This window comes from Panthera uncia, chromosome E1, assembly GCF_023721935.1.
Source record: "Panthera uncia isolate 11264 chromosome E1, Puncia_PCG_1.0, whole genome shotgun sequence".
NCBI lineage: Eukaryota > Metazoa > Chordata > Mammalia > Carnivora > Felidae > Panthera > Panthera uncia.
Window position 1 is genome coordinate 49,940,068 of NC_064814.1, and position 27,135 is coordinate 49,967,202.

Below are 27,135 nucleotides of genomic sequence, written 5' to 3' on the forward strand. Positions count from 1 at the left end.
CTTCTCCTCCTTCTCCTCCTTCTCCTTCTCCTTCTCCTCCTCCTCCTTCTTCTTCTTCTTCTTCTTCTTCTTCTTCTTCTTCTTCTTCCTTCTTCTTCTTCTTCTTCTTCTTCTTCTTCTTCTTCTTCTTCTTTTCTCCTCTTCCTCCTCCTCCTCCTCCTCCTCCTCCTCCTCCTGCTCCTCCTCCTCCTCCTCCGTCTTCTTCCTATTATTATTAGAGAGAGAAAAAGAAAGAGTTTGGATGGGGGAGAGGGGCAGAGAGAGAGAGAGAGAGAGAGAGAAAATGATAGAATCCCAAGTAGGCTCCATGCTCGGTGTGAAGCCTGATGCGAGACTCGATCCCATGACCCCAGGATCATAACCTGAGCCGAAATCAAGAGTCAGATGCTCAACCAACTGAACCAGCCAGGCACCCCCGATCAGGGAATTTTGAAGAACAAGATTTAGTACTCGGAGGTCATGGAGGACACAGACTGCTGCCTCAAGGTCACATGGTGACACCATGAGGTGGCCGGCAGAGAGAGAGGAGGGGAGAAACTGCAGACCTGGGGTCTACCTTTATCGGGGTCAAGGGTGGTGTCTAGGGTGTCATGGGCGGTTCACTCCTTACTGGCTTATTTAAAGCATGAGAACAGGAATTTGAGCTCGGGAAGAAGTGAGGTCACTCAAGGGGCAGTTATTTCGGTTCTTCCAGGGATTTCTGAAAGGGGGAGCTTCCTGAGTGAGGGTGGCCCGATTCCTTATCTGGTTGTTTTGCTTGAAGCCGTGCCACACAGCTGGCAATGTTTATTCCAGGCGGATGTCTTTTGAAATGGATGCTTCAGGGGCGCCCGGGTGGTTCAGTCGGTTAAGCTGCCAACTCTTGATTTCGGCTCAGGTCATGATCTCATGGCTCATGAGTTTGAGCTCTGCGTTGGGCTCTGTGCTGTAACTGTGGAGCCTGCTTGAGATTCTCTGTCTCCCTCTCTCTCTGTTCCTCCCCTGCTCACTCTCTCTCCCTTAAAAATAAATAAATGAACATAAAAAAATAAATGGATGCTTCAGGGATGACAGACTTATTGTCAGGCACGTACGTAACAGCTGCTGTTCTCCACGGGCTCTTTCCAGTCTGTGCTTGAGTTTGGAGAAGACCTTCCCATCTGCCTTCTTTTAAAAAAAAAATTTGTTTTTAATGTTTATTTATTTTTGAGATAGAGAGAGACAGAGCATGAATGGGGGAGGGTCAGAGAGAGGGAGACACAGAATCCGAAACAGGCTCCAGGCTCTGAGCTGTCAGCCCAGAGCCCGACGCGGGGCTCGAACTCACGGACCATGAGATCATGACCTGAACCAAAGTCGGCCACCCAACGGACTGAGCCACCCAGGCGCCCCCCCCCCCCGTCTGCCTTCTTACTTAGCCCCAATTACCAGCTCATTTGTTTCCAGTTCCATTCAGCTGCTCCGATGTGGAGGAAGCCAATAGATGATGGGGCAGTTGGCATAAAAATGACAATGTAGAGACAGGCTCTACCCAGCTCCCCACCCCTAGTTAATTTAAGATGGCCCTTGCTTCCTTTCCCCTCCTCCTTCCTCCCTTCACCATCAGATCAAAGATTCAGCCGCCACTAGGCATTCCTGTGGGCTGCGTACCTGAGTCTTGGCCAAGCAGGGTCTCTGTCCAAGCAGAGGTCCTGTTACCTGGTGTCATCATTTCTCCCCATCTCCCTCCAAACCTAAGGCTTCCACATGCCATGGGCCAAGGGCGTCATCCTTTTGGAGTCCTTTCCTTACCAGTCCCCCCCTTATTCTCCTCCTCCCCTCCCCCCATCTTCCCTGCCAGGGGACTGAGTGCTGAGGCACCTGTTTTGGCTCCCCGTGGATGCCCAGGGAGCATCCTTACTCTCGCTCTCAGGAGGAGAAACAGAAGAGAGCACCTGGAGGGGTTGGTCAGATTGCTCTCAGATGGGATCGGCGTGGGTGGGGACAATGGGGGAGACTCAGGCAGGCAGAGAACGAGCTCTGGGCTGTGGAGTGAGGTCAAGGGAATAGGAGCAAAGGAAAGTGTGTCCAAGACCGCTAGATGAAGTTTAGTAAGGTGATCATGTTTGTGCAATGAGATGAAATGGGACAGCATCAGAGGGGGCTGTCAGCACCGGTGCTAAGGAACGATTTGCACTTGGATTGAGGTTAGAAACACGATATTGACTGAAGGCATTTTATAAAGGCTGTTCCTCCTCTGGAAGGATAGAGGGCACGTGCAGACACACACAAATACCGTCATGCAAACCCTTCCTGTTCATCACAGGGGCTTTGGTCTGTATTTTATTCGGACGTGACATTCCGTTCTACACACGTATGCTCATCCTGCTGTGCTCAGGTGCCTAACCCCCTAAACATTTTGTGCTTGGAGGAGACACCACAAGCTTAGATGGATGTGCTCTTGGTTCTGACGGGCTCAGCGGGCGGTTTAACCCGACGTAATGAAATCCTGAGAAAGCGAATTCACGCTACTGACTTGTACAAAGAAGCCAACCTAGTAGTTTGCCACCAGAAATGTAATTCTCAAGTATGCATGCATTGCCCTGGTAGGAAAATCAGTTTCAGAAACTTGAACAGTAACCCCAGACTGTCAGAGCTGGGGGCTTGGGGGGGGGGGCGGGGGCGGGTCTCAGAGATCATCAAATGTAAGAGAGATGATGGTGCATAAGTACCTGCACCCTGAACAGTAAATCCTTTTTTTTTTTTTTCCAGGAACCTAGGATTCATATGAGAATAAAAGGCTGCCTTTTTAATTTTTTTTATTTTTTATTAACAAAATTATTTTAATGTTTATTTATGTCTGAGAGGGAGAGAGACAGAATGCGGGCGGGGAAGGGGCAGAGAGAGAGGGAGACACAGAATGTGAAGCAGGCTCCAGGAGGCTCTGAGCTGTCAGCACAGAGCCCGACACGGGGCTCGAACCCACGAACCGCGAAATCACGACTTGACCTGAAGTCAGATACTTAACCGACTGAGACACCCAGGGGCCCCAAGGCTGCTTAAAAAAAATTTTTTTTTAAATGTTTATTCATTTTTGAGATAGAGAAAGAGACAGAGCACGAGCAGGGAAGGGGCAGAGAGAGAGGGAGACACAGAATCTGAAGCAGGCTCCGGGCTCTGAGCTGTCAGCACAGAGCCCGACGCGGGGCTGGAACCCACGAACCGCGAGATCACGACCTGAGCCAAAGTCAGACGCTTAACCGACTGAGCCACCCAGGCGCCCCAGAGGCCGCCTTTTGTTATAGAAAATTGCTCCCCAGGTGGCGGGTTGCTTGGCTTTACGGTTCTGTGTGTGGAGCTTCGATAAAGTCGAAGCCTTGCTAACGTCTTCTTCACCGCCCCCTCCCTCACCAGGTGTCAGTGTCGGAGGTGAAGGCGGTGGCCGAGGAGCAGTTTGGGGGGCTGCTTGCTGCCGTGAGGAAGGCCCAGACCGACGTGATGCTCTTCTTGGAGGAGAAGGAGCAAGCAGCGCTGAGCCAGGCCAGCGGCATCCGGACGCATCTGGAGCACAGGAGCGCACAGATGGAGAGGAGGAGGCAGGAGCTGGAGAGCATCGCCTCCATCAGTAACACCGTCCTCTTCCTGGAGGTGCGGGCGGGGGCGGGGCCCGAGGCGCCCATCCCTGGTGCCAGGGAGCACCCTCGCTCTGCTGGGTCTGTGCCAGATGTGGGGAATGCGGGACCAGAACTGCTCTTTTTAAAACTTATTTCTTTATTTTGAGAGCGAGAGAGAGGAGAGAGAGCAGGAGGGGCAGAGAGGAGGAGAGAGAGAATCCCAAGCAGTTTCCGTGCTGGAGGCGCGGAGCCTGACGCGGGGCTGGAGCTCCCGAAGCGCGAGATCGTGACCTGAGCCTAAACCAAGGGTCTGGTGCTCGACCGACCGAGACACCCGGGAGCCCCTAGAACTTCTCTCCGATAAATGGGGTGCACGGGGCGCTGTGGGACCGGAGAGAAGTAGGTGTTAGCAGAGAACAGGAATACAGGAGCGGAAAGGAAGACTCCCCAGAGTAGGAGACTGGAACTGGGTCATGGAAGAGAAGTCATGTCCAAAGGGACAGAACAGCCTGTGGCCAGGCAGGGAGGTTTGAGAAAGCACCACCGGGCGCCCGGGTGGCTCAGTCGGTTGAGCGACCGACTTGGGCTCAGGTCACGATCTCACGGTTCATGGGTTCAGGCCCCGCGTCGGGCTCTGTGCCGACAGCTCGGAGCCTGAAGCCTGCCTCTGATTCTGTGTCTTCCTCGCTCTCTACCCCTCCCCCGCTCATGCTCTGTCTCTCTCTCTCTCTCTGTCTCAGAAATAAATAAACATTAAAAAAAGTTAAAAAAATAAAAAAGAAAGCACCACTGATGTGGGGAATTAGGTGCTTTCACAAGGAGGGGCCTGGGCTGCTGGGCACATAGTGATAGAAACGAGGCTCACGGGGCCAGGCAGGCATCTGACTGCGAGAGAACTTTGTTCTTCTACGTGAAGTCACCAACACCACCAGTGGAGAATTTCAGATGAGAGAGGAGTGAGCTGGTATCAGTATGCCCGGCAGGGGTGAGGCTGGGGACCTCTTGCCTTTCAGAGAGGGGCTGCGTGTGCTGGTTGATTGAGGAAAGCCGGGCAGGCAGAGGAGACGAGACTTTCATCACGGGGCCACGCAGTATTCGCTAAGCCACATGCCATTAGGGCCAGACCTGAGGACATGTCATCTTGCAGGGACTGGGTGTAAATTCCATCCTCCCAGATCTGTTACTAGATAGGCGGGCAGTGTATAACCAAGTCAGTTAACTTTTCTGGGTCTCAAATTCCTCATTTACCAGATAATCAGCTCAGAGTCAATAACTTTCGAGGCTCCTTCTAGTCTAATATCCCTAAAAATAACTGAAAAAAAAATTTTTTTGATTTGTTTTTCTTCAGTAAACGCTATGGCCAATGTGGGGCTCGAACTCACCACCCCGAGATCAAGAGTCAAATGCTCTACCCACAGAGCCAGCCAGGGGCCCCCAAATAATTTTTCTTTAAAATTTTTTAATGTTTATTTATTTTTGAGAGAGAGAGAGAGAGAGCATAAGAAGGGGAGGGACAGAGAGAGAGACAGAATCTGAAGCAGGTTCCAGGCTCTGAGCTGTCAAGCACAGAGCCAGATGCGGGGCTCGAACTCACGGACCGCGAGATCATAACCTGAGCCGAAGTCAGATGCTCAACTGACTGAGCCACCCAGGCGCCCCACTGATTGCACTTTTGAAAAATATTCCCCTCCAGTTACGACAAATATAAATGTTTGTTGTGGGAAAAAAAAAAAAACTCTTGGAAAATATGAAAGGAAACAATCACCCAGGCTCCCACCACCCAAAGACAACCATAGTTAACCCTTTAGTGAGAAAGAAAAGCAGGTAGAGAAAGACAAAAATACTAACAGAATGTCTGTCAGTTCCTTTGCTTTCCAATATCAAAACAAAGAAAATAGGAATGAATGTTTGGCTTCTCACGTCACGAGTTTCCCCAGAGAGGAAATAATTTTTCTTTTTTCTTTCCTCCTTGTAGGACTTTAACTTAAAAACTTTAAGATGCATGAAATATATTTGCGTGTAAGTTATTTATGTAGAAAGGCAACTTCTTCTTCTCCAAATTGTGACCCGTTTGAAACGACGGCATGTGTTGAATAACCCATTTTTGCCCCCATTGATTTAAAATACCACTTTTCTCATGTATGGTGCTAAACTCCACATACAGTGTTAAAATGTGTAACTTGTAAAAAAAAATTTTTTTTTTAAGTTATTTATTTTGAGAGAGAGAGAGCACAAGCAGGGGAGGGGCAGAGGGAGGGAGAGACAGAGTCCCAAGCAGGCTCCAGGCTGTCAGCACAGAGCCCGATGCGGGGCTCAAACTCATGAACTGTGAGATCACGACCTGAGCTGAAGTCAGATGCTTAACTGACTGAGCCCCCCAGGCGCCCCTATTCTTTTTTTTTTAAAAGGTTTTATTTAAAAAAAATTTTTTTTAACGTTTATTTATTTTTGAGACAGAGAGAGACAGAACATGAATGGGGGGAGGGTCAGAGAGAGAGGGAGACACAGAATCAGAAGCAGGCTCCAGGCTCTGAGCTGTCAGCACAGAGCCCGACGCGGGGCTCGAACTCACAGACCGCGAGATCACGACCTGAGCCGAAGTCGGACACTTAATCGACTGAGCCACCCAGGCGCCCCTGAAAGTTTTATTTCTAAGTAACCTCCACAGCCCGCATTGGGCTCTAAACCTACAACCCCGAGACCAAGAGTCTCATGCTCCACCAAGAGAGCCAGCCAGGCGCCCCGGTGTCTCTTGATTTTTAAAAGCCCACTTCCCCAGTTTAAAAAAGAAACACCTTCTGTGTTGTTAGGTCCTGAGCTAGATATGTTACATAGACTTGCTCTCTGAAGGGCGCCTTACCATCAACCCATTTTACAGATGCAGCCAGTGGTGTGATGAGAGCAGTGTAAGAAATGCAGAGATCAAGGCACGTCCTGCCATGTTTTCTTCACCTGCAGGAGTACTGCAAGTTTAAGAACACTGAGGACGGTCCCTTCCCGAGTGTTTACATAGGACTCAAGGATAAGCTCTCGGGCATCCGCAAGGTCATCACAGACTCCACTGGTCACTTAATCCAGTTGCTACAGAACTACAAGGTCCAGCTCCAGGATTTCTCCAAGGAAGGTGAGAAGCTGTCCGGGCCGTGGGCTGTGGCATGAGTGTTTCTCAGAGCGGTTGGTGGGGAAGGTGAGGGACAGCCAGGGGAGAGCGGGGGAAATCAGGGGGGATGTCTCATTTTCAAAGCCGTCCTTTGGCCGGGCCACGTCGCTAATGGACGCTTACTTTGATGATTTTATCTTGTGATTGAGGCCCAGAGACGTCGAGTTAGTTACATCGTGCAGTTGGCTTGCGTTTTTGAGGTTGTGAATGCCTGTACTTTTAGGTGGAATCCAAGCCAGTCTGGGATCTTTCTCCAGCGTATGATGCTTCACCCATGAGAGAAATGTGGCCCGTCGGGCAGAGTTCTCTCTGACATGACTGGAGTCCAGTCCTTCCCCCAGGGAGCCCGGGGAAGAGTGGCTGGGAAGTCCTGCTTCTTAGGTTCTCCTGACCACCTGGGCTGGTGTGCATTCATAACCTTCTGATTTTTCTAGAGGAATATGATATCAGAACTCAAGTGTCTGCCGTGGTCCAGCGCAAGCACTGGACCTCGAAACCCGAGCCCAGCACCCGGCACCAGTTCCTCCAGTGTAAGTTGTGAACAGCTTCCTCTTCCCCGCTCATCGACGTCAGCGTAATGCTCTGGTGAAGCACGAACCCCATCTGTCTCTTTTGTTCTTTTAAAAATTTTTAGGGGCGCCTGGGTGGCTCAGTCGGTTAAGCGTCCCACTTCAACTCAGGTCACGATCTCGCGGTCCGTGGGTTCGAGCCCCGCATCGGGCTCTGGGCTGATGGCTCCGAGCCTGGAGCCTGCTTCAGATTCTGTGTCTCCCTCTCTCTCTGCCCCTCCCCTGTCATGCTCTGTCTCTCTCTGTCTCAAAAATAAATAAAGGTTAAAAAAAATTTTTTTTTAATTTTTAAAGAATTTTTTAATGTTTATTTTTGAGAGGGAGAGCGAGAGCACGCACACAAGGGGGGGGGGAGGGGCAGAGAGCGAGGGAGACACAGCATCTGAAGCAGGCGCCAGGCTCCGAGCTGTCGGCACAGAGCCCGATGCGGGGCTCGAACCCATGAGGTCGTGACCTGAGCCGAAGTCAGACGCTTAACCGACGGAGCCCCCCAGGCGCCCCAAGAGCACCATCTCTCATTAAGTTTCAGGTTCTCGCAACCCCAGGTGTATCCCTAAGTGGGACATATAAACAATTTAATGAAAAAGTTATTTTTTTACTTTTCACGTTTGAGGCAATTTCAAATTTACAAAAACGTTGCAAAAATAGGACAAAGAATTCCCGTCTACCTTTCATCCAGCTTCTCCAAACGTTAACGCTTTGTATAATTACAGCGCGTTGACTGAAACCAGGAAGCGGACATTGGCACGCTGCTATAAGCTCATCTACAGAATTTATTCAAGTGTTTCACCAAGTGCTCCAACCAGTGTCCTTTTTCTGGCCCATAGTCTGATCCAGGATCACAAATGTTTCCATGCCTCCTTAGTCTCTCCCAGTCTGGGTCCAGTCCCTTAGTTTTTCTTTGTCTTTCATGACCTTGGCACTTTTGAAGATCCTGGTTAGTTACCAAATGACTCCCTTTTTTTTTAAAAAAAAAAAAAAGTTGATTTATTTATTTTTGAGAGAGAGATAGAGAACCAGAGCTAGTACAAACAGGGGAGGGGCAGAGAAAGAGAGGTAGAGAGAGAGAGAGAGAGAGAGAGAGAGAGAGAGAATCCCAAGCAGGGTCCAAGCTGTCAGCGCAGAGCCCGACGTGGGGCTCCATCCCCCGAAACCATGAGATCATGATCTGAGTGGAAATCAGGAGTCGGGTGCTTAACCGACTGAACCACCCAGGCGTCCCTGGAATTTAAATAGACTTGAATATGGTAATTCACTTGGAAAATATAAGAGCCCAAGATAGAGTCCCATGTGACATGTGGAGTTTATAGACTAGAAGGAAGACGGGCACGAAACAAACACACAAATAAATGGATTATACACATTTTGTTGAGCATCATGAAGTTTAAACCGCCAGAGTGCTCTGAGAGAAAGTGATGGGGAGTCATCTGCCCCAGATTATGGTCACAGAGGGCCTCTTTGAGGACATGCACCATTAGCTACCATTTGAAAGGATCGGTAGGAATGACCTAGGCTCAGGGTCGGCGATGATCATGTCGCGGATGGAAATGGTCTGTGCTAAAGGGCTCAGTGTTGCGTGCTTCTGAGGTCAGGGTGGCTGGAGTGTGGCAGTCAAGGGGCAGAGGGCAGGAGATGCGGCTGGAGACACAGGCCAGGGCCAGTCATGCGTGGCTGTGCAGGCAGGGGTGAGGGGGTCACTGCTTTATTCTGTGGGCAGAGGGCCCCATCAAAGGTCTTTAAGCTGGGGTGACATGATTTACCTTAGCCTGTACCCTGAAACATACCCTGTAGCTCTGTTGTGGAGAAGGGCCGGAAGGGGGTCACGGCCGAGGGGCCGGCAAAGAGCCTGTTCTGGACTAGATCGGGGGTGAAGCGGCGGGCTGGACAGAAGTGGGATCTACAGGGCTTGATGCTGCCTGTGGGTGGGGGCGGGTGGAGAGGAGGGAGGAGCCAGGTGGGGGGTGAGGATGGGGGCAGAGACATTTCAAAAATAACTTGAGCGTGACTTGAGCAACTGGGCGCCTGGAGGTGCCATTATTATCTTTAGTCTCCGGGGTTGGCGAGAGGATGTGTTTGAGGGAATGTTTGAGCAATCACCAGGCTAAATATTGGTCAATTAAAAAAAAAAAAATGAAAAGGGGCACCTGGGTGGCTCAGTGGGTTAAGCATCTGACGCTTGATTTTGGCCCCGGTCATGATCTCACGGTTCGTGGGCTCGAACCCCACGTCAGGCTCTGTGCTGACAGCGCGGGGCCTGGTTGGGCTTCTGTCTCCCTCACTCTCTGCCCCTCCCCTGCTCACTCTCTCTCTCTCAAAATAAATAAATGCACATCTAAAAATAAATAAACAAATAAGTACATAACGAAAGAATCGCGTGTGGGTGGGTGAATGCGTATTTCCACCAGCCCTGAGAACCCACACCGAGAAGAAGAGTGTGGCCTTCGATACATATTTGTTGGATGAATGAATGAATGAATGAATGGGCGAGACAGTGAATGAATCCGTGGATTTTGTGTCTTGATTCAGCTCAGCAAATAATACAGCAAATGCCCGGCGATTTGAACTTCAGAAAGGAAGGAAGTGGAGTGATTTGAGTTCTTTCTGTTTTGGTTTTCGCCCACCTCTTTCCTGGGGGTCGGGGGGGTGGGGTGGGGGGCTGGACAGTCGCCCCAGTAAACAGAGAGGCAGAGAGAGGTGTTTTCTCCTGCTTGGGAGGCTGGCTGGGTTTGAAGTGTTCCGTCCGAATCCGCCGTCAGTTCCTGCCCTTCTGTATCTCCTCAGATGCATGTGACATCTCGTTTGACCCGGACACGGCACACAGGTATCTCCGGCTGCAGGAGGACAATCGCAGGGTCACCAACACCACGCCCTGGGAGCATCCCTACCCGGACCTCCCCAGCAGGTTCGTGCACTGGCGGCAGGTGCTGTCGCAGCAGAGCCTGTACCTGCACAGGTACTATTTTGAGGTAGAGACCTCCGGGGCGGGCACCTATGTTGGCCTCACCTGCGGAGGCATCGACCGGAAGGGGGATGAGCGCAACGGTTGCATTTCTGGGAACGACTTCTCCTGGAGCCTCCACTGGAATGGGAAGGAGTTCACAGCCTGGCACGGTGACACGGAGACCCCGCTCAAAGCCAGACCTTTCCGGAGGCTGGGGATCTACGTCGACTTTCCGGGGGGGATCCTGTCCTTCTACGGCGTGGAGTCTGACGCCATGACTCTGGTTCACAAATTTGAGTGCAAGTTTTCGGAGCCGGTCTACCCCGCCTTCTGGCTTTCCAAGAAGGAAAACTCCATCCGGATCATGGATCTGGGAGAGGAGCCCGAGAAGCCAATGCCAACTTCAGTGCAGGCTGCTCCCTAGACTCCAGCCTCCATCCCTCAGACTCTCACTGACCACAAAAGACAGGACAGCGGCTTGCGTCTTAAGGGTGGCCTGGGGATGGAAATCTCCACCAGAGGAGAAAGGTCTCTGGTTTCTCCCTCCTGCTCCCTGCTGTGCTGTTCTCTCTGTTTGCAGTAATCCCTAAGCACCTGCCTCCTCTTTCTCACCTTCTAGTGATATTCTCCTGTCTGCTCAGGTGCCTAGATTCAGTAGCTGGGAACCTTCAGAGTGATCCCAAAAGATTGCAGAGTAATCAGAATAGATCGCAAGCTCTGTGTTGCACTTCTGGGTACCGTGTGGCCGTTATGAACTCACTTAACCTTCACGGCAGCTCATATCCTCCTCTTTTGCAGATGGGGAAACTGTGGTTCGGGCGGGGGTGGGGGGTGGTGGTCAGTTAACTTGCTCAAAGTCATTGTGATCACATGGTGAGCAAGTGGCAGAGCCGGGACTCGAACCTGGGCAGGTCGGTGCTGAGATTTTAACCAGTCCCCCGCGCTGCCCTCCTCATTAGATCGTGGGTATCGTGGGTAAGGGAATAAGCCACATGATGAACTCCACGGCATGGACACCGAGTGTCTCAAACCTCCAGTGTCTTAGCATCCACTCCGTCTGGCTGGGCCACTCAGCTGCGTAGTGGCAGTGACCTCACTACCTCACACAGCAGCTCATCGTAGTTTTGGATAGTGAAGATTAGAAGAAATGTCTTTAAAAAGTTTTTTTTAAATATTTATTTTTGAGAGAGAGAGAGATAGAGTGCGAGTGGGGGAGGGGCAGAGAGAGGGAGGGAGACACAGAATCCGAAGCAGCTCTAGGCTCCGAGCCATCAGCACAGAGCCCGATGCGGGGTGGGGCTGGAACTCATGAACTTCGAGATCACAACCTGAGCCCAAGTCAGACGCTTAACCGACTGAGCCACCCAGGTGCTCCCAGAAGAAATGTTTTAATGGAGTCCAAGTCCTAGTCCCTGTGACCTCCGAGGAGGGGTCTCCCCTTGACTATGTGGACTTGTCTGATTTCTCATTCAGAGGACAGACCTTCAACTGTATGAAGGCAGTTCTCACACACGTCCTCCAAGGAAGTTTGTTTTCACCCTACGTTTCCCACTTTTCCTTCATAACTTCTGGGTCTTTTCCTGTGACCTGTGCCAAGGCAAGTTATCGTCCTCTTTGACAGTCTGATGGTCCCTTGACTTGTTTCCAGAGACCCCATCCTATGTTTGTATCCAAGGATCTATACAGTGGAGGATTAGAATTTTCGAGAATTTTCGAAATTTTGTAAAATTGGAATTTATTGAGTTCATTTTTTATTTGAATTTAAAATATTGTTGCATCATTGCTGCTTCCAGAGGTACCTTTGGTTCACGATTCTGCGTCCCATAGGCTGGCACTCCTTCCGAGCCTGGTGTCACCCATGGAATTGGTGAACTTTTCTTCTGAAGTCTTAATCTTGTGGATCCATATTGATTAGGGTAAGGCTGAAATACGGAATCTCACAGCCCCTGGTCAATACCTTTTGGGTTTAGGTACTCAATAAGTTATGTTTTGGGAGAACTATATACAGCTGTAGCCAACTTCTAAAGCCCACTTTTAGTCCTTTGTCCACCAGACACCCGGAAGGACTTTCCCAGTGGCAAAAATCAAGACATGTCTGCATTTCCTTGCTCACCTGCCTCACAATGCTCTCGAAAGAGAAAACGAGATCCGCCTGGCCAGTTTTTACCGAACCACTGAGGTTTGTTGGTATTGGCTGCTTTATTTTCTAAATGCTCACCGACTCCTTCATTAAACCACTTTAGGATTCTGCCGTGAGTTCACATCCAAGTGGATGAGTGTGTTGTTTCCAGAATCCACCTTATTTTTCTCTTTAAAAATTAAGACACTTTTACGTGTCCCCATCCTCTACACTTTTCTTAATGTCTTGAAGGTTACCGCCTGGCTTTTGGTCACATCGGTAAACTGGGTCAGGGTCATGAGGTGTAATTCGTTTAAGTCAGAATGCTTGAGCTCTTATAAAGGAACCCTTTGTGATCTGAACTTCATTTCCCAGCCAGCTCTCTTTGTCCGTTCAGTTTCAGTGTCAACACCTCCCTTCTTGATATGAAAGATCAAAACAGGGGCATCTGGGTGGCTCCCATCAGTTGAGCGTCTGACTCTTGATTTTGGCTCAGGTCATGATCTCAGGGTTGTGAGATCAAGCCCTGCTTCTGGCTCCTCGCTGGGTGTGGAAACTGCTTAAGTGTTCTCTCTTTCCTTCTCCTTCTGCCCTTCCTCTGCTCCCCCCGCTCAAAAAAAAAAAAAAAAAAGATCAAAGCAAAACTGAGTGTTAGAAATACCTACTTTCTTTCTGTCATTGCCTCAACTGATGGGTATATCTTTTTTCTTACTCTTGGTCCCCAAACTGAAATTGCCTAAAACAAACAAATTAAAAAAACAAAAACAAAAACAGGGCCTATTTTATATTCTGTCATTTCCCCAAAGCCGTGTGAGTGTGGGGCACTCTTCCGTATTTACCTACATTTATTTCCTCTTCCATTGTGTAGATGCACTTGGAAACACAATCTGAACTCATCAGGAGCTCCTTTTGGTGCGTGATTGTTTTGTTCCATTACTAAACCATTTTTGTGAGCGTAGGGTCAGAATGCAATTTTAGCCTCTAGGTAATTTATTCTTGTCTCAACTTTTTGAGGTTCAAGTGCCCATGGCATTCTTTTCCAGGAATGTTACGGAATCTGAGTCAATTCCCACATCCTCCCAAGATCCATGATGAAATGATAAGGTACAAATTTGGGCCCATTCGTGGAACCCTTCTTTCTTTAGCATGTTCAGCATGTTTTTGGAATGACCGTCCTCAAATCAAATTGATTCAACATATATGTTGAAATATATGTTATATATTTATAACATGCAAGCTGCTGGGCTGGGCACTAAGATATAGTGACCCAGAAGATAACCAATGTACCCTTGGATCACAGAAGTTGATTTAACATTGAAGTGAACGGGCACCTGGTTAAGCCTCCAACTCTTGGTTTCAGCTCAGGTCATGATCTCACGGTTTTGTGAGTTCGAGCCCCACGTCAGGCTCTGCACTGACAGCTCTGTCTCCCTCTCTGTCTCCCTCTCTCTCTGCCCCCTCCCTACTCGCCCTGTCTCTGTCTCTCACAAAATAAAATAAAAAAACTTAAAAAAAAATTGAAGTGAAAAGTGAATCTGAAGAGCTGAACGGTAATCCACGATTCAAGACAATAAGAGACGAGGCAGTATTTCCTCCCTCATTTCCTTGCCTGATGTACTGCTTCTAATGTGATGTTTTCTCAGGCCATCTTGAGTTTTGAATTGTGTTGTTGACTGACCATCTATCGGATTTGTCCCCGTCTCTACAACCAACTGTCCCCATTTCGGGGGTCACCACTCCAGCCCCATTAGCCAAAGACACAAGTGGAAGAAATAGTAGCCTGCACATTTCCTGCTTCTCCTAGGTCCATCCGATTTGAGCAGGACTCCCCTCCCTCCACACGTCACGGTGGTGGTGGGGCAGGAGGGTCACCATATCGTGTGTAGCTGATATCCACATGCAGGGGACACCATGTATGGCTCAGGTAGAATGACCGGCCGGCCAGTCTGTGCTGGGACATGCTTAGTCTTTATCTTTATTTCTGGTTTGTCTGTGGTCTTGCTGAGAAAATCCACGGTCTCCCCGAAGGGAGGCCACCAGGTTCTGGAAAAGAAGAGGGCAGACAGGTAATCCAACAAGGGCTCAGGGTCAGCATAGCAGTGATCAGGCATTTGAGGTTAAAAATCTTTTCCCCTAAGTTAATTAATGTTGTGACTCTGTTTCCTTGGGGAAAAAAGTGCTTATAAAAAAATAATTTTCCAAAGCCCCTACTAAAGGTGCTACAGTCAGACTGTAGTGAACCCCTTAACCTATCTCAGGTGCTTTGAGTTATAGCAACCCTGTGTTCTCGGCCTCTTTAAATTATAATGCGCTTGCCAGAAGTTTCCATAAAAACCCTTGTCATCCTTTCTCCCATTCCAGCCATACCTTCAAGGCCCTCCTCTCTGTGGTTTGCCCCATCTTTCATTCAGTCAGTTTCAAGCTTGATTTTGAAGTTAAATTTTATTTTCCCACAGCATGCTCCAGTAGTATTTAGGCAGTGATATTTAAAAAAAAATTTTTTTTAATGTTTATTATTTTTGAGAGAGAGACAGAGAGCAAGCAGGGAGGGGCGCAGAGAGAGAGAGGGAGACACAGAATCTGAAGCAGGCTCCAGGCTCTGGGCTGTCAGCACAGAGCTCGATATGGGGCCTGAACTCACGGACCGTGAGATCATGACCTGAGCCATTATCGATCGAGAGCCAGACACCTAACTGACTGAGCCACCCAGACTCCCCTCAAGTACTATCTTTGAATACCATTTCTTATTTAATCTTTGCAGCCCTGTGAGATAGATAATATGTCCCCTATTTTATGGAATGAAGAGGAAAACACGGGTGGCTCAGAGAGGCCGTGTAACTTGGTCAAGGACACACAGTAATAACTTTGGAAAGAATTGAGGATTTGTCTTTACTTTTACCCTTTTAAAAAATTTATTTATTAATTATTTTTTTTTAATGTTTATTCATTTCTGAGAGAGCGAGAGACAGAGCATGAGCAGGGCAGGGGCAGAGAGAGAGGGGGACACAAAATCCAAAGCAGGCTCCAGGCTCTGAGCTGTCAGCACAGAGCCCCACGTGGGGCTCGAACTCACAGACCGCGAGATCAAGAGTCACGTGTTCCACTGACTGAGCCAGGCAGGAGACCCTGTGTTTACTTTGAAATACTTTTAAAACAAAGTTATGTGGGGCACCTGGGTGGCTCAGTCGGTTAAGCATCCGACTTCGGCTCAGGTCATGATCTCGTGGTCTGTGAGTTCGAGCCCCACGTCGGGCTCTGTGCTGACAGCTCACCGACTGAGCCACCCAGGCGCCCCACAGATTTTGAATTCTTAAAGTATGGTTTCCCCACCAGCAGCATCGGTACCATCCGGGAACTTACTGGAAATGCAAATTCTCAGGCTCCCAGCCTGGATTTAGAAATCAGAAACTCTGGGGGCCGAGCCTAGCAATCTGCTTTAATAAGACCTGTAGGGGATTCTGAAGCATATGTATGTTTGAGGACCACTGGTTTACCTCCATCTCTTCTCCCTCACCTGCTCTGCTCTCCAAATACCGATAGCGGGTGTCTACTCATTTTAGTACAAGCAGGAAGACATTTTTGGCCGCCCCAGGCGAACCCGGTCTCCTTGGGAATTCAGCTATTTCGGCTAAGTTTAGAACTTTCTGTGCTGTCTGGGTTCTCCCTCTTCCGGATAATAAAACATGTCTAGTCAATGTCCTTGTTTTCCACCTGCTTTTTTTCAAAGTCAAAGGGCAAACGGGCAACCTGGAAATTCACTGACTTCTCAGGAACAAAGACTTTTCTCTTTTAACTTTGTAACATCACATGATGGGGGGGGGGGGTTGGTGATAAAAGGTGGCAGCTTTCCCACTTTCTCTGATCATAACAATACTTGCATAGCTCTTCATACATCATAAAGTGCCCTTCAAGTAATACATTCATTTGACCCTGACACTCACCTGTGAGCTAGGTAGAAGTATGATCATTTAACAGGAGGGGAGCAGGTCATGTGAATTGCCCAGGGGCATGTAGCACAGCCTGGGATGTGGGGTTTCATCCCACACCCTTCTACTAGGTACTGGTACTGAGTCCTTTCCTGGCTTCCGCTGGCTGAGCTCCACAGGTGGCTGTGGGGGCAGGAACCAGCAGAGACTCAGGTGCAATGTTAGGGCAGCAGAACTGGCCCCTACTGGGGTTCTTCAAACCGTGAGAGAGGGTGGGAAAAGGAAGTAGAGTTTGGGGGTGCCGTGGGGAAAAGGGTTGAATCCGAATCTTTTTAAAAAAAAGTTTATTTGTTTATTTTTGAAAGAGAGACAGCTCGCAAGCAGGGGAGGGGCAGAGAGAGAAGGAAAGAGAGAGGCTCCGTGCTGTCAGCACAGACCCCAACATAGGGCTCAATCCCATGAACCTGAGATCACGACCCGAGCCCAAACCAAGAGTCAGATGCTCAGCCGACTGAGCCACCCAGGCGCCCCTGGTTTACTCAGAATCTTGAACGAAACAGAGTAACACAGGGCAGAAAGGACAGCAGGGGGACTGGCATGAATCCTCCAGGCTGCTGGTAGCCTGGGTATTTGAGAAACCTCCAGGTTTACTTCTCAGCTCCAAAGCCTTTCTTTGAGAAATGTTTTCCTCTCCTGGGGCTCACCTCCCATGAGACCTATTTGCCTGCCTCTTTGGCTACCACTGGTGCCAGCTCCCCACCATCGGCTTATCCCATCCGGCCACCTTGTCCTGCCCTCCACCACGGCCACTTTCTCAACTCTAACACCAGATCCCAAATGGCTTAACCTCCCTGCGTGAGCCAGGTAAGATGCTGTGTGTGCGAGAGTGTGTGCGTGCGTGTGCGTGTGCGTGTGTGTGTGTGTGTGTGTAGTGATGGTGAGTGGAAGGGAGAGGCCGCAGAAGCAACTTCCATGCCCGCCTACTTGAAGGAATGTCATCCTCACAGTACAACACCCTGCAGGATGGCGATCGTGTGTCTCCTACAGATAAGAAAACGGGGGCTCAGAGAAGCTTGTTCAAGGCCACGACAGCTAGTGAAAAGCAACAATGGGTTTCCAGCCAGTCTCTCTGACTCCCAGGTCTCTGCCCCTCCCGTGGGCCACAGCTGACCCTCAGCAGGGAATAAAGACTGAACTGGATGGATAAAACCACTTCCTTGAGTAGGTAGACCAGCCAAACAGATTAAAATCCTAATTTATTTGAGAAAAAAAATCCTAATTTATTTGGACCTTCAAAAACAAGCTACCTTGGGGCCCCTGGGTGGCTCAGTCGGTTAAGCTTCCAACTTCAGCGCAGGTCACGGTCTCACATTTCGTGAGTTCGAGCCCCCACGCTGGGCACTGTGCTGTTAGCACAGAGCCCGGTTCGGATCCTCTGTCTCCCTCTCTCTTTCTCTGCCCCTCCCCTGCTCATTCTCTCTCTCAAAATTAAATAAATAAAACTTAGAAAAAAACCAAAGCAAGCCACTTTCAGTTTGTAGCAGTTCTGGGGGTAGTGAGTCTCCCGCTCGTATACCCAAGCGCTCTATGTCTGGGGTACTCGTTCTTCCTGGCCTCCCTGATAGCTTAGAGGCTAATCCTGCTTTCACCTTTTCTCCCGATATCGATTCAGATAGAAGAGGCTGGGCTGTTTGATCGGATCTCCTTCCCAGCCCGATTCCTGTCCCTAACCCCGACTCGAATGCCAGACTGCCACTGCCACCAACCCAGGCAATGACACCCAATGGCTTCCTCTACCTGAGTCAGGTCTCCAGACGTAGGCACCAGAAATGCTCAGTTACTGCAAGCATTTTGGCTTAATCTACGGAAATAACAGTTATAACAACAAGAGCAGTGCTAACTGGTCTCACGTATCTGGATCCAATCGAATTACTTGCCTTAATTTCTGCCATCCTCATCAATAAGTTGGGGAAACGGAGGCTCAGCGAGGCCAGGCAGCTTACCCAAGATTACACAGCTCCTACGTACCAGAATCAGTGTTTGAAACCTAGAACTGTCTGCAGCAGAATTGTCTCCGTGCGCCTTGGAAGCTCTTTTCTGGGCAGCCCAACATTCGCAAGGACATTTTGGCTGCAGTGGTGAGCTGGGTGGTAATCGTCAGGGAATAGTCTATTACAGTAATTTTTTCCAACTTAGCATTATATCTTTATTTTTCTGGAAAATTTTCAAACCCGTGAAAACTCAAAGACCTGAACAATGAACGCTCGTATACTCTTCACCCACAGTCACCGATTATTAGCATTTTGTTACATTTGTTCTTTCTCTGGGTGTAGATCTACACATACACAGTGTGTGTGTGTGTGTGTGTGTGTGTTTGTGGGTATTTGTTGGTGGAAACTTTTGTGACACTTTGCAGATACTCAGCCCGAATACGTCAGCACTTAATAGTGATTCCCAAACGTTTTTCTAATGGATTCTAGGATCCCCGGAGCAGCTGCTGATCAAACTTTGTGGCTTGTAAAGCTGATGGAAGACAGTGTCTGTCATATTTAACTTCAGGTTTCAAGGTTTTGTCTTCATCCGAAGAGCCCCATTGCTGTCCGTAATTGCCTTGCTAACAAGTGAACTTTGGAACTTATACATTTATGCTAAAGTAACTTCGCTTTTGTCTACGTTACACATAGAGCTTTTCGGAAGATATGATTTGCAGACGGGATTTTGTTGCTCAGAATGTTCGAAAAGCCCGATGAGCCCCTGGTCTCTTTCTGGGTCATAACTGACTGCAGAAGCCTTCTGTTTTGGGTACCTTAGGACGACGTGCACTCAGAGGGGTTGGGTCCAATGACCCACATCATCACTCCTGAATGGATCATAAGCAACAGCAAGGGGTAAAGGTCTCATGAAATACGGTTGCCATTTTCATGTCCTTATTCTTTTTTTTTTTTTTTTTTCCAACGTTTTTTGTTTATTTTTGGGACAGAGAGAGACAGAGCATGAACGGGGGAGGGGCAGAGAGAGAGGGAGACACAGAATCGGAAACAGGCTCCAGGCTCCGAGCCATCAGCCCAGAGCCTGACGCGGGGCTCGAACTCACGGACCGCGAGATCGTGACCTGGCTGAAGTCGGACGCTTAACCGACTGCGCCACCCAGGCGCCCCTCCTTATTCTTTTAAAAACTGTGCACACACGCACTCATTTAAAAAAATTTTAATGTTTATTTTTGAGAGAGAGTGTGTGCAAATGGGGGAGGGGCAGAGGGAAGGGGACAGAGGATCCTAAGTGGGCTCTGTTGCCCACAGCAACAAGCCCAATGTGGGGCTCAAACTCACGACCATGACCTGAGCTGAAGTCAGATGCTCAACCGATTGAGCCACCCAGGTGCCCCCATAGTCGTTATTTTTTTTTACATGCATCTCAACGATGAAGTTTTGGGGGTGATGGTGGGGTGGTCTGGAGCCAATGGCCGAGAAAGTATTCTTGAAGACATCTTTGGTGCAAAAAGGTGATTTTACTACAGCACGGGGACAGGACCCGTGGGCAGGAAATGCTGCATGGGGTCGTGACGGGCAACTCATTATAGACCCTCAGGTTGGGAGGGGTCAGGGATAGAGTAAGTCTCTAAGGAATTTCGGAAGCAAGGTTTCCAGCAGCTTGAGGGGCTAGCCCTTGCTAGGGAAATGGCATTTATTACTGTTTAATAAAACCTCAGTCATGAGACCCTTCAGATGTATATCGGGGGGCCATAAGCTTGGAGTATGATGGCCAGCATGTATCTTGGGGGAGCTGAGATAAAGGAAGTAGACTTACAGGATCCTCGAGGTTGGGGTAAGTTAAGCTAAGATTCCCTTTTGCCCCTAGCAAAGCGTCATCATCCAGGAAGCTGAGCTCCTAGAGGCAGGTCACTCTGTTTCAAGGACTTCTCAATGGACTGTAGGCAGCAAGGAAATTTAATTTTTCATTTGCCTTAGTTGCCCACATTGCCGTGGCAAGCACTTGAGCCCCTTTGTTCTTGGGTGGTCAGGTTTGTCCAAGGAATATCACACACATTCCACCTGGAGGGGGTGGGGGTGGGCGTGCCAGCCTGTATTTTGCCCTCAGCTTGCCCCACGCCCCCTCATCATCAATGTATGCACATACACACGTATAAACATAGTAGCTGGCATTGTTTGCTTGGCTGCCCAGAACAGTGGTCCCAATGACGACCATGATGATGACAGCAGTAGGACAATAGTTAGCATTTACTGAGGGTGACCTATGTAACAGGCGATCATCTAAGTGCTTTGCCTATAGTATCTCATTTAATCCTCAAAAAACCATTCTGGGTGGTAAGAACTATCATCCTCTGTGTTTTACAGATGAGGAAACTGAGGCATAGGGGATTAAGCAATGTGCATGCGTATCCAGAGCTAGTAAGCAGCTGGGCTGGGGTCCAAACCCAGGAGTCTGACCCCAGACCCCTCACTCTTCACCACTCAGCTGTTCTGTTGGCTGGGATGCAAGGGGGAGGTACTCAAATCGGAGGGCTGAAAGCTAGCAGCGGAAGGAGGGGAGGGAAGGGACAAAAGTGGGGAAGGAATGAGTTTTGTTTTGCAGAACCGGCAGTTTCTGCCAAGGAGCTGCTCAGCCAGCTGTTTCTCGCCTGATAGTCCCTTGCTAGGTATTTTACCTGATAGCCCTTATGTGAGCCAGTCTGAGCCGGTTTGGAGCTAAGGATCTGCACAAAAGTCTCCCCCTCTGTCCCCCCCAAGTTGTCCTGAAGTTACCTTTAGCTCGTTCTACTACCCAGATCTCCTGCGGGTGGAATTTTCTGCCATTTTTTGAACATGATGTATGCACTGGCACGTGGACAGGCTGGGCATGAGCAATTGAACCGAAACGCCTAAGTAATGGAATATGTATAAATCCTTAATGCATATGCAAGCTCCTTGTCCCCGCCCCTAACACACTGAATAAAAGCTTCCCTTCCTAACCCCAGGGAGACACAGTCCCCTGAGAGCTATCTCCCTGTCTCCTTACTTGTAACAACTCATCAGAAGTTCTCGGCTTTCAAACACTTCTTGGGCTGTGTTCAATTTCATGCAACCCAAGCGGGGACCCCCTTGAGTTCAGTCATAGTGCTGCGTCCCAGACAAGTGTGTGTGCATGTGATTGAGGTTAACTGAAACTTTTCCGCTAAGGAGTGCTTCTCTGCCCAGGTTTCTGGTTAGCATTCTGAAGCAGTCAAACAAGTTTCTTTTAAACATTTACGTTTTCAGTTCGATGCTGAGTTTAGGAAATGAAGGCAGGGATGCCTGGGTGGCTCAGTCGGTTGAGCATCTGACTCGATTTTGGCTCAGGTCATGATCCCAGGGTCATGGATTCGAGCCTCATGTCAGGCTCTGTGGTGAGTGTGGGGCACGCTTGAGATTCTCTCTCTCTCTCTCTCTCTCTCTCTCTGCCCCTCTCCCCACCCCCTCTCTAAAATTAAAAGAAAAGAAAAGAAAATGAATATAAACATATTCAGGATCGTTGGGATAGTCAGCTTATAACCAAACAGCTGTAAACGTAAGTTTACATCCAATTTTACATCCACAAATATTTGTAAGTCGTTACTAATAATATCCATTGGAGCTCAACACCAGGCTCCACAGTATATATTTTCTCCTTTAAGAAGGACCCACATGTTACTTAAATTTGACCAACACGGATTCTTGTGGTTCTAGAAATGAGATGACCAGCTCTTTCAGAATATACAGCAACTGCCTCCACCTAAGCAGTGCCCGGTTTAGGAGATTTACGGTAAAGCCATGTTTCCTAGGAGGTCAGTACAAAAAGCCAGGCTTCTACCGGCAGTTTCCGGGAGACATAAGCTTTCCATCCAACGCAGCGTTTTACCTTTTTCTCCGGGAAATGTTTATACTAGAAAAGGCTCAACTGGGATATTCATCAGCTGCTTCCTGCTCCCGTGGTGTTTGGTGGGGCTGATAACGGACAAGGATAAAATGCGCTGGGCATCTCAGGATCATGGAAAACCTGGAACTGAGGCTCAGGAATGCCCCCCATTTTCGCTGTGAGAAGGGAAACAGCTCTGTCCCCGTGTGCCAGAAGTGTGAAACATGTGTCCTCACCTGGAAGATCTTCTCTACCAAACAGTGGTTCCGGAGGATCGGTGAGATACCCCAAAGGAGGTTTCTGGTCAGCATCCTGGGGCAGTTGGATAGCTTGTATTTGTTACACTATTTCCAGAACATCCTTCAGGCCACGCAGGGGAAGGATTTCACCTACAGCCGGTCCCGGATCAACCTCAGCAAGAAGGAGGGGAAAATCGGCTGGTCTTCCTTGAACCAGATGTTGGATAAAACCGTCGAACAGAAGATGAGGGAGATTTTGTACTGGTTCGGGAACAGCACCCACTGGACGAAGGCAAATTACACGCTCTTGCTGTTCCAGATGTGTGACCCCAAGTTACTGCTCACTGCTGCCAATGTCATCAGAGTCCTGATCCTGAGAGAGCAGAGCAATGTCGCAGGTAAACAGGGCCACAGGTGGAGAGCAGAGGGCCCCCAAAGGTGAGGAAGCCAGACGTCAGGAGCCTGTAAAGGAACCAGACGTGTGGACAGGCCTAGGTAGACAAGCTTAAGGTTTTCCAGAACGCAGGACAGAGCTCCTTGTCCTGACATGCGGTCCTGTTTGCCAAAGGAGAAATTGCAGGATGTGACTTCCTTCTAGAAAAGCATGAAATGCAAATGCTTTTTATGGAAGTATAGAACTTTTTTTTTTATGTTTTATTTATTTTTGAGAGAGAGAGAGAGAGAGAGAGAGAGAGAGAGAACGTGCACAGGAGGGACAGAGAGAGGGAGACACAGGATCCGAAGCAGACTCCAGGCTCTGAGCTGTCAGCACAGAGCCCGACGCGGGGCTCGAACTCACAGACCGTGAGATCATGACCTGAGCTGAAGTCAGACGCCCAACCGACTGACCACCCAGGCGCCCCAGGAAGTACAGAACTTTTGACTGTCCGGCATTTGGAAGGGATTTAGGCCCAGTTATGGCTGGCCCGTGCCTCTAATACTCATTGCTGGTGTGGCTCCAGCATTAGTGGGTTTGGGATTAGATGGGGTTTGGGAGGGATGTAAGGGGGAAGCTTCTGAATTGTTCTGCCCTTCAGTCTGCACTGCACAGAAACCAGGCCAAGAGATCAAAATGTAGGGCTCGTTCCCATTCATTCCGCCACATTGCTTGCGCCTGCATAAAATCCAACCTGAAGTGGTGTCTATTCAAGCCTGCAGGTAGCAAGAGGGTCAAATAAGGGTAGGGCAGGCGTTCTGAAACCTTACCTTGCATCTGAATCCCTGGGAAGAGTTCCAAAAGAGTTTCAAAGCTAGACGACCCAGGGGACAGTTAGATTCCCATACATGGCACTGGGTTTCTTTGGCGTGTTAGGGAAGTAACACTCAGGGAATCTGAGTGACACAGCCTAGGCAACAAGTAAAGGGACTTGAAAACCAGGCCTCCCTGACTGAACATGTCCCATCTCGAGGTGCTCCTGCCAGGAGCCCACAGACTCCAGAAGGCCTGGCTTGTACACACACACACACACACACGCACGCACACGCACACACCCGTACACACATGTATGCACACACGGGGCTCGAACCCGCGAAACCGTGAGATCACGACCTCAGCCGAAACCCAGATTCAGACGCTTAACCGACTGAGCCACCTAGGTGACCCAGAAATTAAATTTTCTTAAAAAAATTTTTTTTAATGTTTATTTATTTTTGAGAAAGAGACAGAGAGAGAGAGTGGGCAGGGGCAGAGAGAGAGGGAGACACAGAATCCAAAGCAGGCTCCAGGCTCTGAGCTGTCAGCACAGAGCCCGACATGGGGCTCGAACTCATGAACTGCAAGATCATGACTCGAGCCAAAGTTGGACGCTCAACCAGTTGAGCCACCCAGGCGCTCCCAGAAGTTAAATTTTCTAATTTGGCTCAAGGGCAGTTCTTGCTGAAGAAAATTAAGTAAGTGCTGCAGGAAAAAGTTGTCTGACTTCAAGCTTCTGCCCGCAGCTCTCTTACTCTCTCTCCTTTATGTGAGGCTCTGATGCATTGTGCATTGTGCGTTGTGGGTCGGCAAAATCCAACAAGGAGCTTCCTGCAATATTTGGATAGCAACTCAGGGGCTCCCCCGGATAAAACTGGACATAACCGGCTTGGTCCATTTTGTGTGGATTGAAAAGAGGGCGGTAGAAAGAAAACTGTTTTCCTCCACCTCCTTTCCTCCACACACCCCATTAAGGGGCACCCTTGTCTTGGCCTTTTGGTTTTCAGGGCTCAGTCAGTCCGCCAGTGATGTGTTTGTCTTCCCCGGGAAAGACCACCACCAGTCTGAGACCTCGCAGGTCTGCCGGGCAGCCGGAACCAAGAACACATCCTTCCCTTTGTCCAGATCTCCAGGGAAAGAAGGGTTGCTTGAAAAAATGGGGGGCGGACCATCTGACACTGGTAAGTCAGCCCGTAGCAGGAAAGCCAATAGGTAGGAGACTGGGAAGTCCCCCGTTTATTTATTTTTGAGAAAGAGAGGGAGAGAGAGAGAGAGGGCAGGGGCAGAGAGAGAGGGAGACACAGAATCGGAAGCAGGCTCCAGGCTCTGAGCCGTCAGCATGGAGCCCGACGTGGGGCTCGAACCCACAAACCACGAGATCATGACCCGAGTCGAAGTCCAACTGAGCCACCCAGACGCCCCTCTTGGGGTAATTTAAAGGAAGTGCCAGACACAATGCCATTTCACCTGAATCGGGCAGGGTTTGATACACTATAGGCATCTTCTTGAACTAGGAAGGCTTGCAAAGCCCTTGTGTATTTGGTTTGGGAGGTCTTGTTTCCGTTTTGGCAGAAGAAATGACAAAAATCCAGTAGTCTAAGGGTAGACCATGATGAGCTCTATCTCTGGGGAGAGGGTTTGGGGAGGGCTTCTCTTGGCCTGAATTAGAGACAACCCCACCCTGCACTGTTCTCTGGCTTTCCTCCAAAGGACAATGGAAGAGTTCTCTCCAGTGTATTTCTGAGATGAACCGGCTGTTTTCCAGAAAAGCAGGCAGGTCCAAGGCAGAGAGCGCCCCCTCCGACCTGTTGGTTGACTTGGATGTGGTCCGAGACCTGTCTTCTGGGGCCAGAAAATATCGAGACTTCATCCGTCACCTGCCCATCCACCTCTCCAAGTATATTCTAAGTATGCTGGGGCGAATTGGGGGATTTCTCAAGACACTCTTCATCATGGCTCTGATGGGAGGTTCCCAGGTCCGTCATCTTTTTTTTTTTTTTTTCCCCAGGTATGCTGGATAAAAACAGCCTGAACAGGTGTGCCTTTGTGAGCCAGCACTGGGCTGCGCTGGCCCAACAGGTCAAGAAGGATCTTTCCATGCATACTTTCATTCAGAACCAGATCGCCTTCTTGCAGGTACTTCCTGGCCTCGAGGGGTTGATCTGGAAACCAGCCTCATTTCCACGTTGAGGTTGGCCTGACAGTGCACCTTTCCGATCTCTTCCGTGGACCCTTAGCTGGCCTCCCACTCCCCGTTAGCTGCTTTGTAGGCTTTAGCCGTAACTTCCTGTTTGTCCAGACCTGTTGATCGCCACCCGCATTGTCTGTGCATCTAGCAGGGACGACATGTGTAGCAACCTCTCAGGAAGAGAGAGGCAGAGTCTTTCTGAAACGTCACGGAGCAGGGCATTTTGTTCCCCCCCAGAGATCTATCTTGTGGCATGTGCAATAAGAAAGCCATGAATATGTTTCTGGAACAGTCTCATATGATGCCCAGATGTTTCAGAGACCAATAAGTATGTGTTTAGGTTAAAATGCAAGTCTTCCGGGTAGTATCCGTCTTCGGAATTTTTTATCTCTGTTTCCTGCCCGAAGCCTTACCCCAAATCGTGGACTCTTGGTAGCTTGAGTTTTTCCCAGCAGGGATCCATAGCAGAAGACGAGAAGAGTCAGGCATTGGGAGGCAGGCCATACCTCTGGGAAGCTGAGACCCGCTCGCCATTTCTTGCCGGTCTGGCTCTGGGTGTTTGGTATTCAGGATCCACTTTAAGCCTATCCGCTCATGCTACCGGCCTCACCGGCCAGGCCTCCGCCAGAGTTTACCCATCTTTCAGATCTTGCCAAGCACCCCTCTTGGAGAGGAAGGACCAAGAATAGTAGCCATTTCCCGTTATTTTTTTCCCCTCAGGGGTCCTACACAGGGGGAATCGAACCTAATTACGCCAACAAGCTTCTTATCCCGGTTCCTAAGATGACAGATGATGGGAAACGCATGCGTGCGAAAAATCAGAAATGGAAACTGAGAATGAAGGTGGGTTGCGGTGGCATCTGGGGTCCAGACTCGGCCCTCCTGTGAGGGGTACAGGAAATGGGACCATACAGGATCTATAGCACGTGGATATAGGATATGGGAGGTGACATTCCCTAAGGGAGACCCGAGTTGTGTGCTGTGTGTCCTTCAGCAAGCGACTTCCTCTCCTTCAGCCTTAAATTCCTCAGCTGTTAAATGTGCGGATGGATTTGCTTGTCCTCTCAGGGTTCTTCGTTTACTTCCAACCCCACGGCCAGACCATAGCTTCTCATAAGGAAACCGCGTAGTATGAATTTCAAAAGAAGTTAGAAATCTGAATTATCACGGGACAGCTCTTGTTTTTCTTAAAGGCGTGGGCCAAAGAAGACACATTTGTGGACTTAATTTGACCCGCATTTTTTTTTTTTTTGAAATCTTTGAGTTGGCCCATTCACTCATTTCATACTTTTTTTTTTTTTTTTACATTTATTTATGTTTTGAGAGACATAGAGAGACAGAGCACAAGTTGGGGAGGG

At 49.2% G+C, this 27,135-nt stretch overlaps 2 protein-coding genes across 4 annotated transcripts in view; both read left to right on the forward strand.

The window, feature by feature from the left end:
- The window catches only part of TRIM16 (tripartite motif containing 16), a 19,839-nt gene extending 8,771 nt beyond the window's left edge, over positions 1-11,068 (forward strand). Inside the window, exons 3-6 of the mRNA XM_049636917.1 lie at positions 3,373-3,606; positions 6,531-6,696; positions 7,167-7,262; positions 10,083-11,068. Coding sequence (XP_049492874.1) covers positions 3,373-3,606; positions 6,531-6,696; positions 7,167-7,262; positions 10,083-10,666 — 1,080 coding nt within the window. The 3' untranslated portion in view covers positions 10,667-11,068. The remainder of the gene's footprint in view (positions 1-3,372; positions 3,607-6,530; positions 6,697-7,166; positions 7,263-10,082) is intronic.
- A 10,863-nt stretch (positions 11,069-21,931) lies between these two features.
- Positions 21,932-27,135, forward strand: part of FBXW10B (F-box and WD repeat domain containing 10B) — a 33,478-nt gene continuing 28,274 nt past the window's right edge. The window contains exons 1-6 of one of the 3 annotated variants that reach the window (XM_049636916.1): positions 21,934-22,435; positions 22,717-22,795; positions 24,597-24,770; positions 25,300-25,497; positions 25,598-25,725; positions 26,498-26,620. In XM_049636916.1, the coding sequence (XP_049492873.1) occupies positions 22,319-22,435; positions 22,717-22,795; positions 24,597-24,770; positions 25,300-25,497; positions 25,598-25,725; positions 26,498-26,620 (819 nt within the window). In that variant the 5' untranslated portion in view covers positions 21,934-22,318. Of the gene's footprint in view, positions 22,796-24,596; positions 24,771-25,299; positions 25,498-25,597; positions 25,726-26,497; positions 26,621-27,135 lie in introns of all 3 variants that reach the window. The other 2 variants (XM_049636913.1, XM_049636914.1) reach the window with 2 other exon arrangements.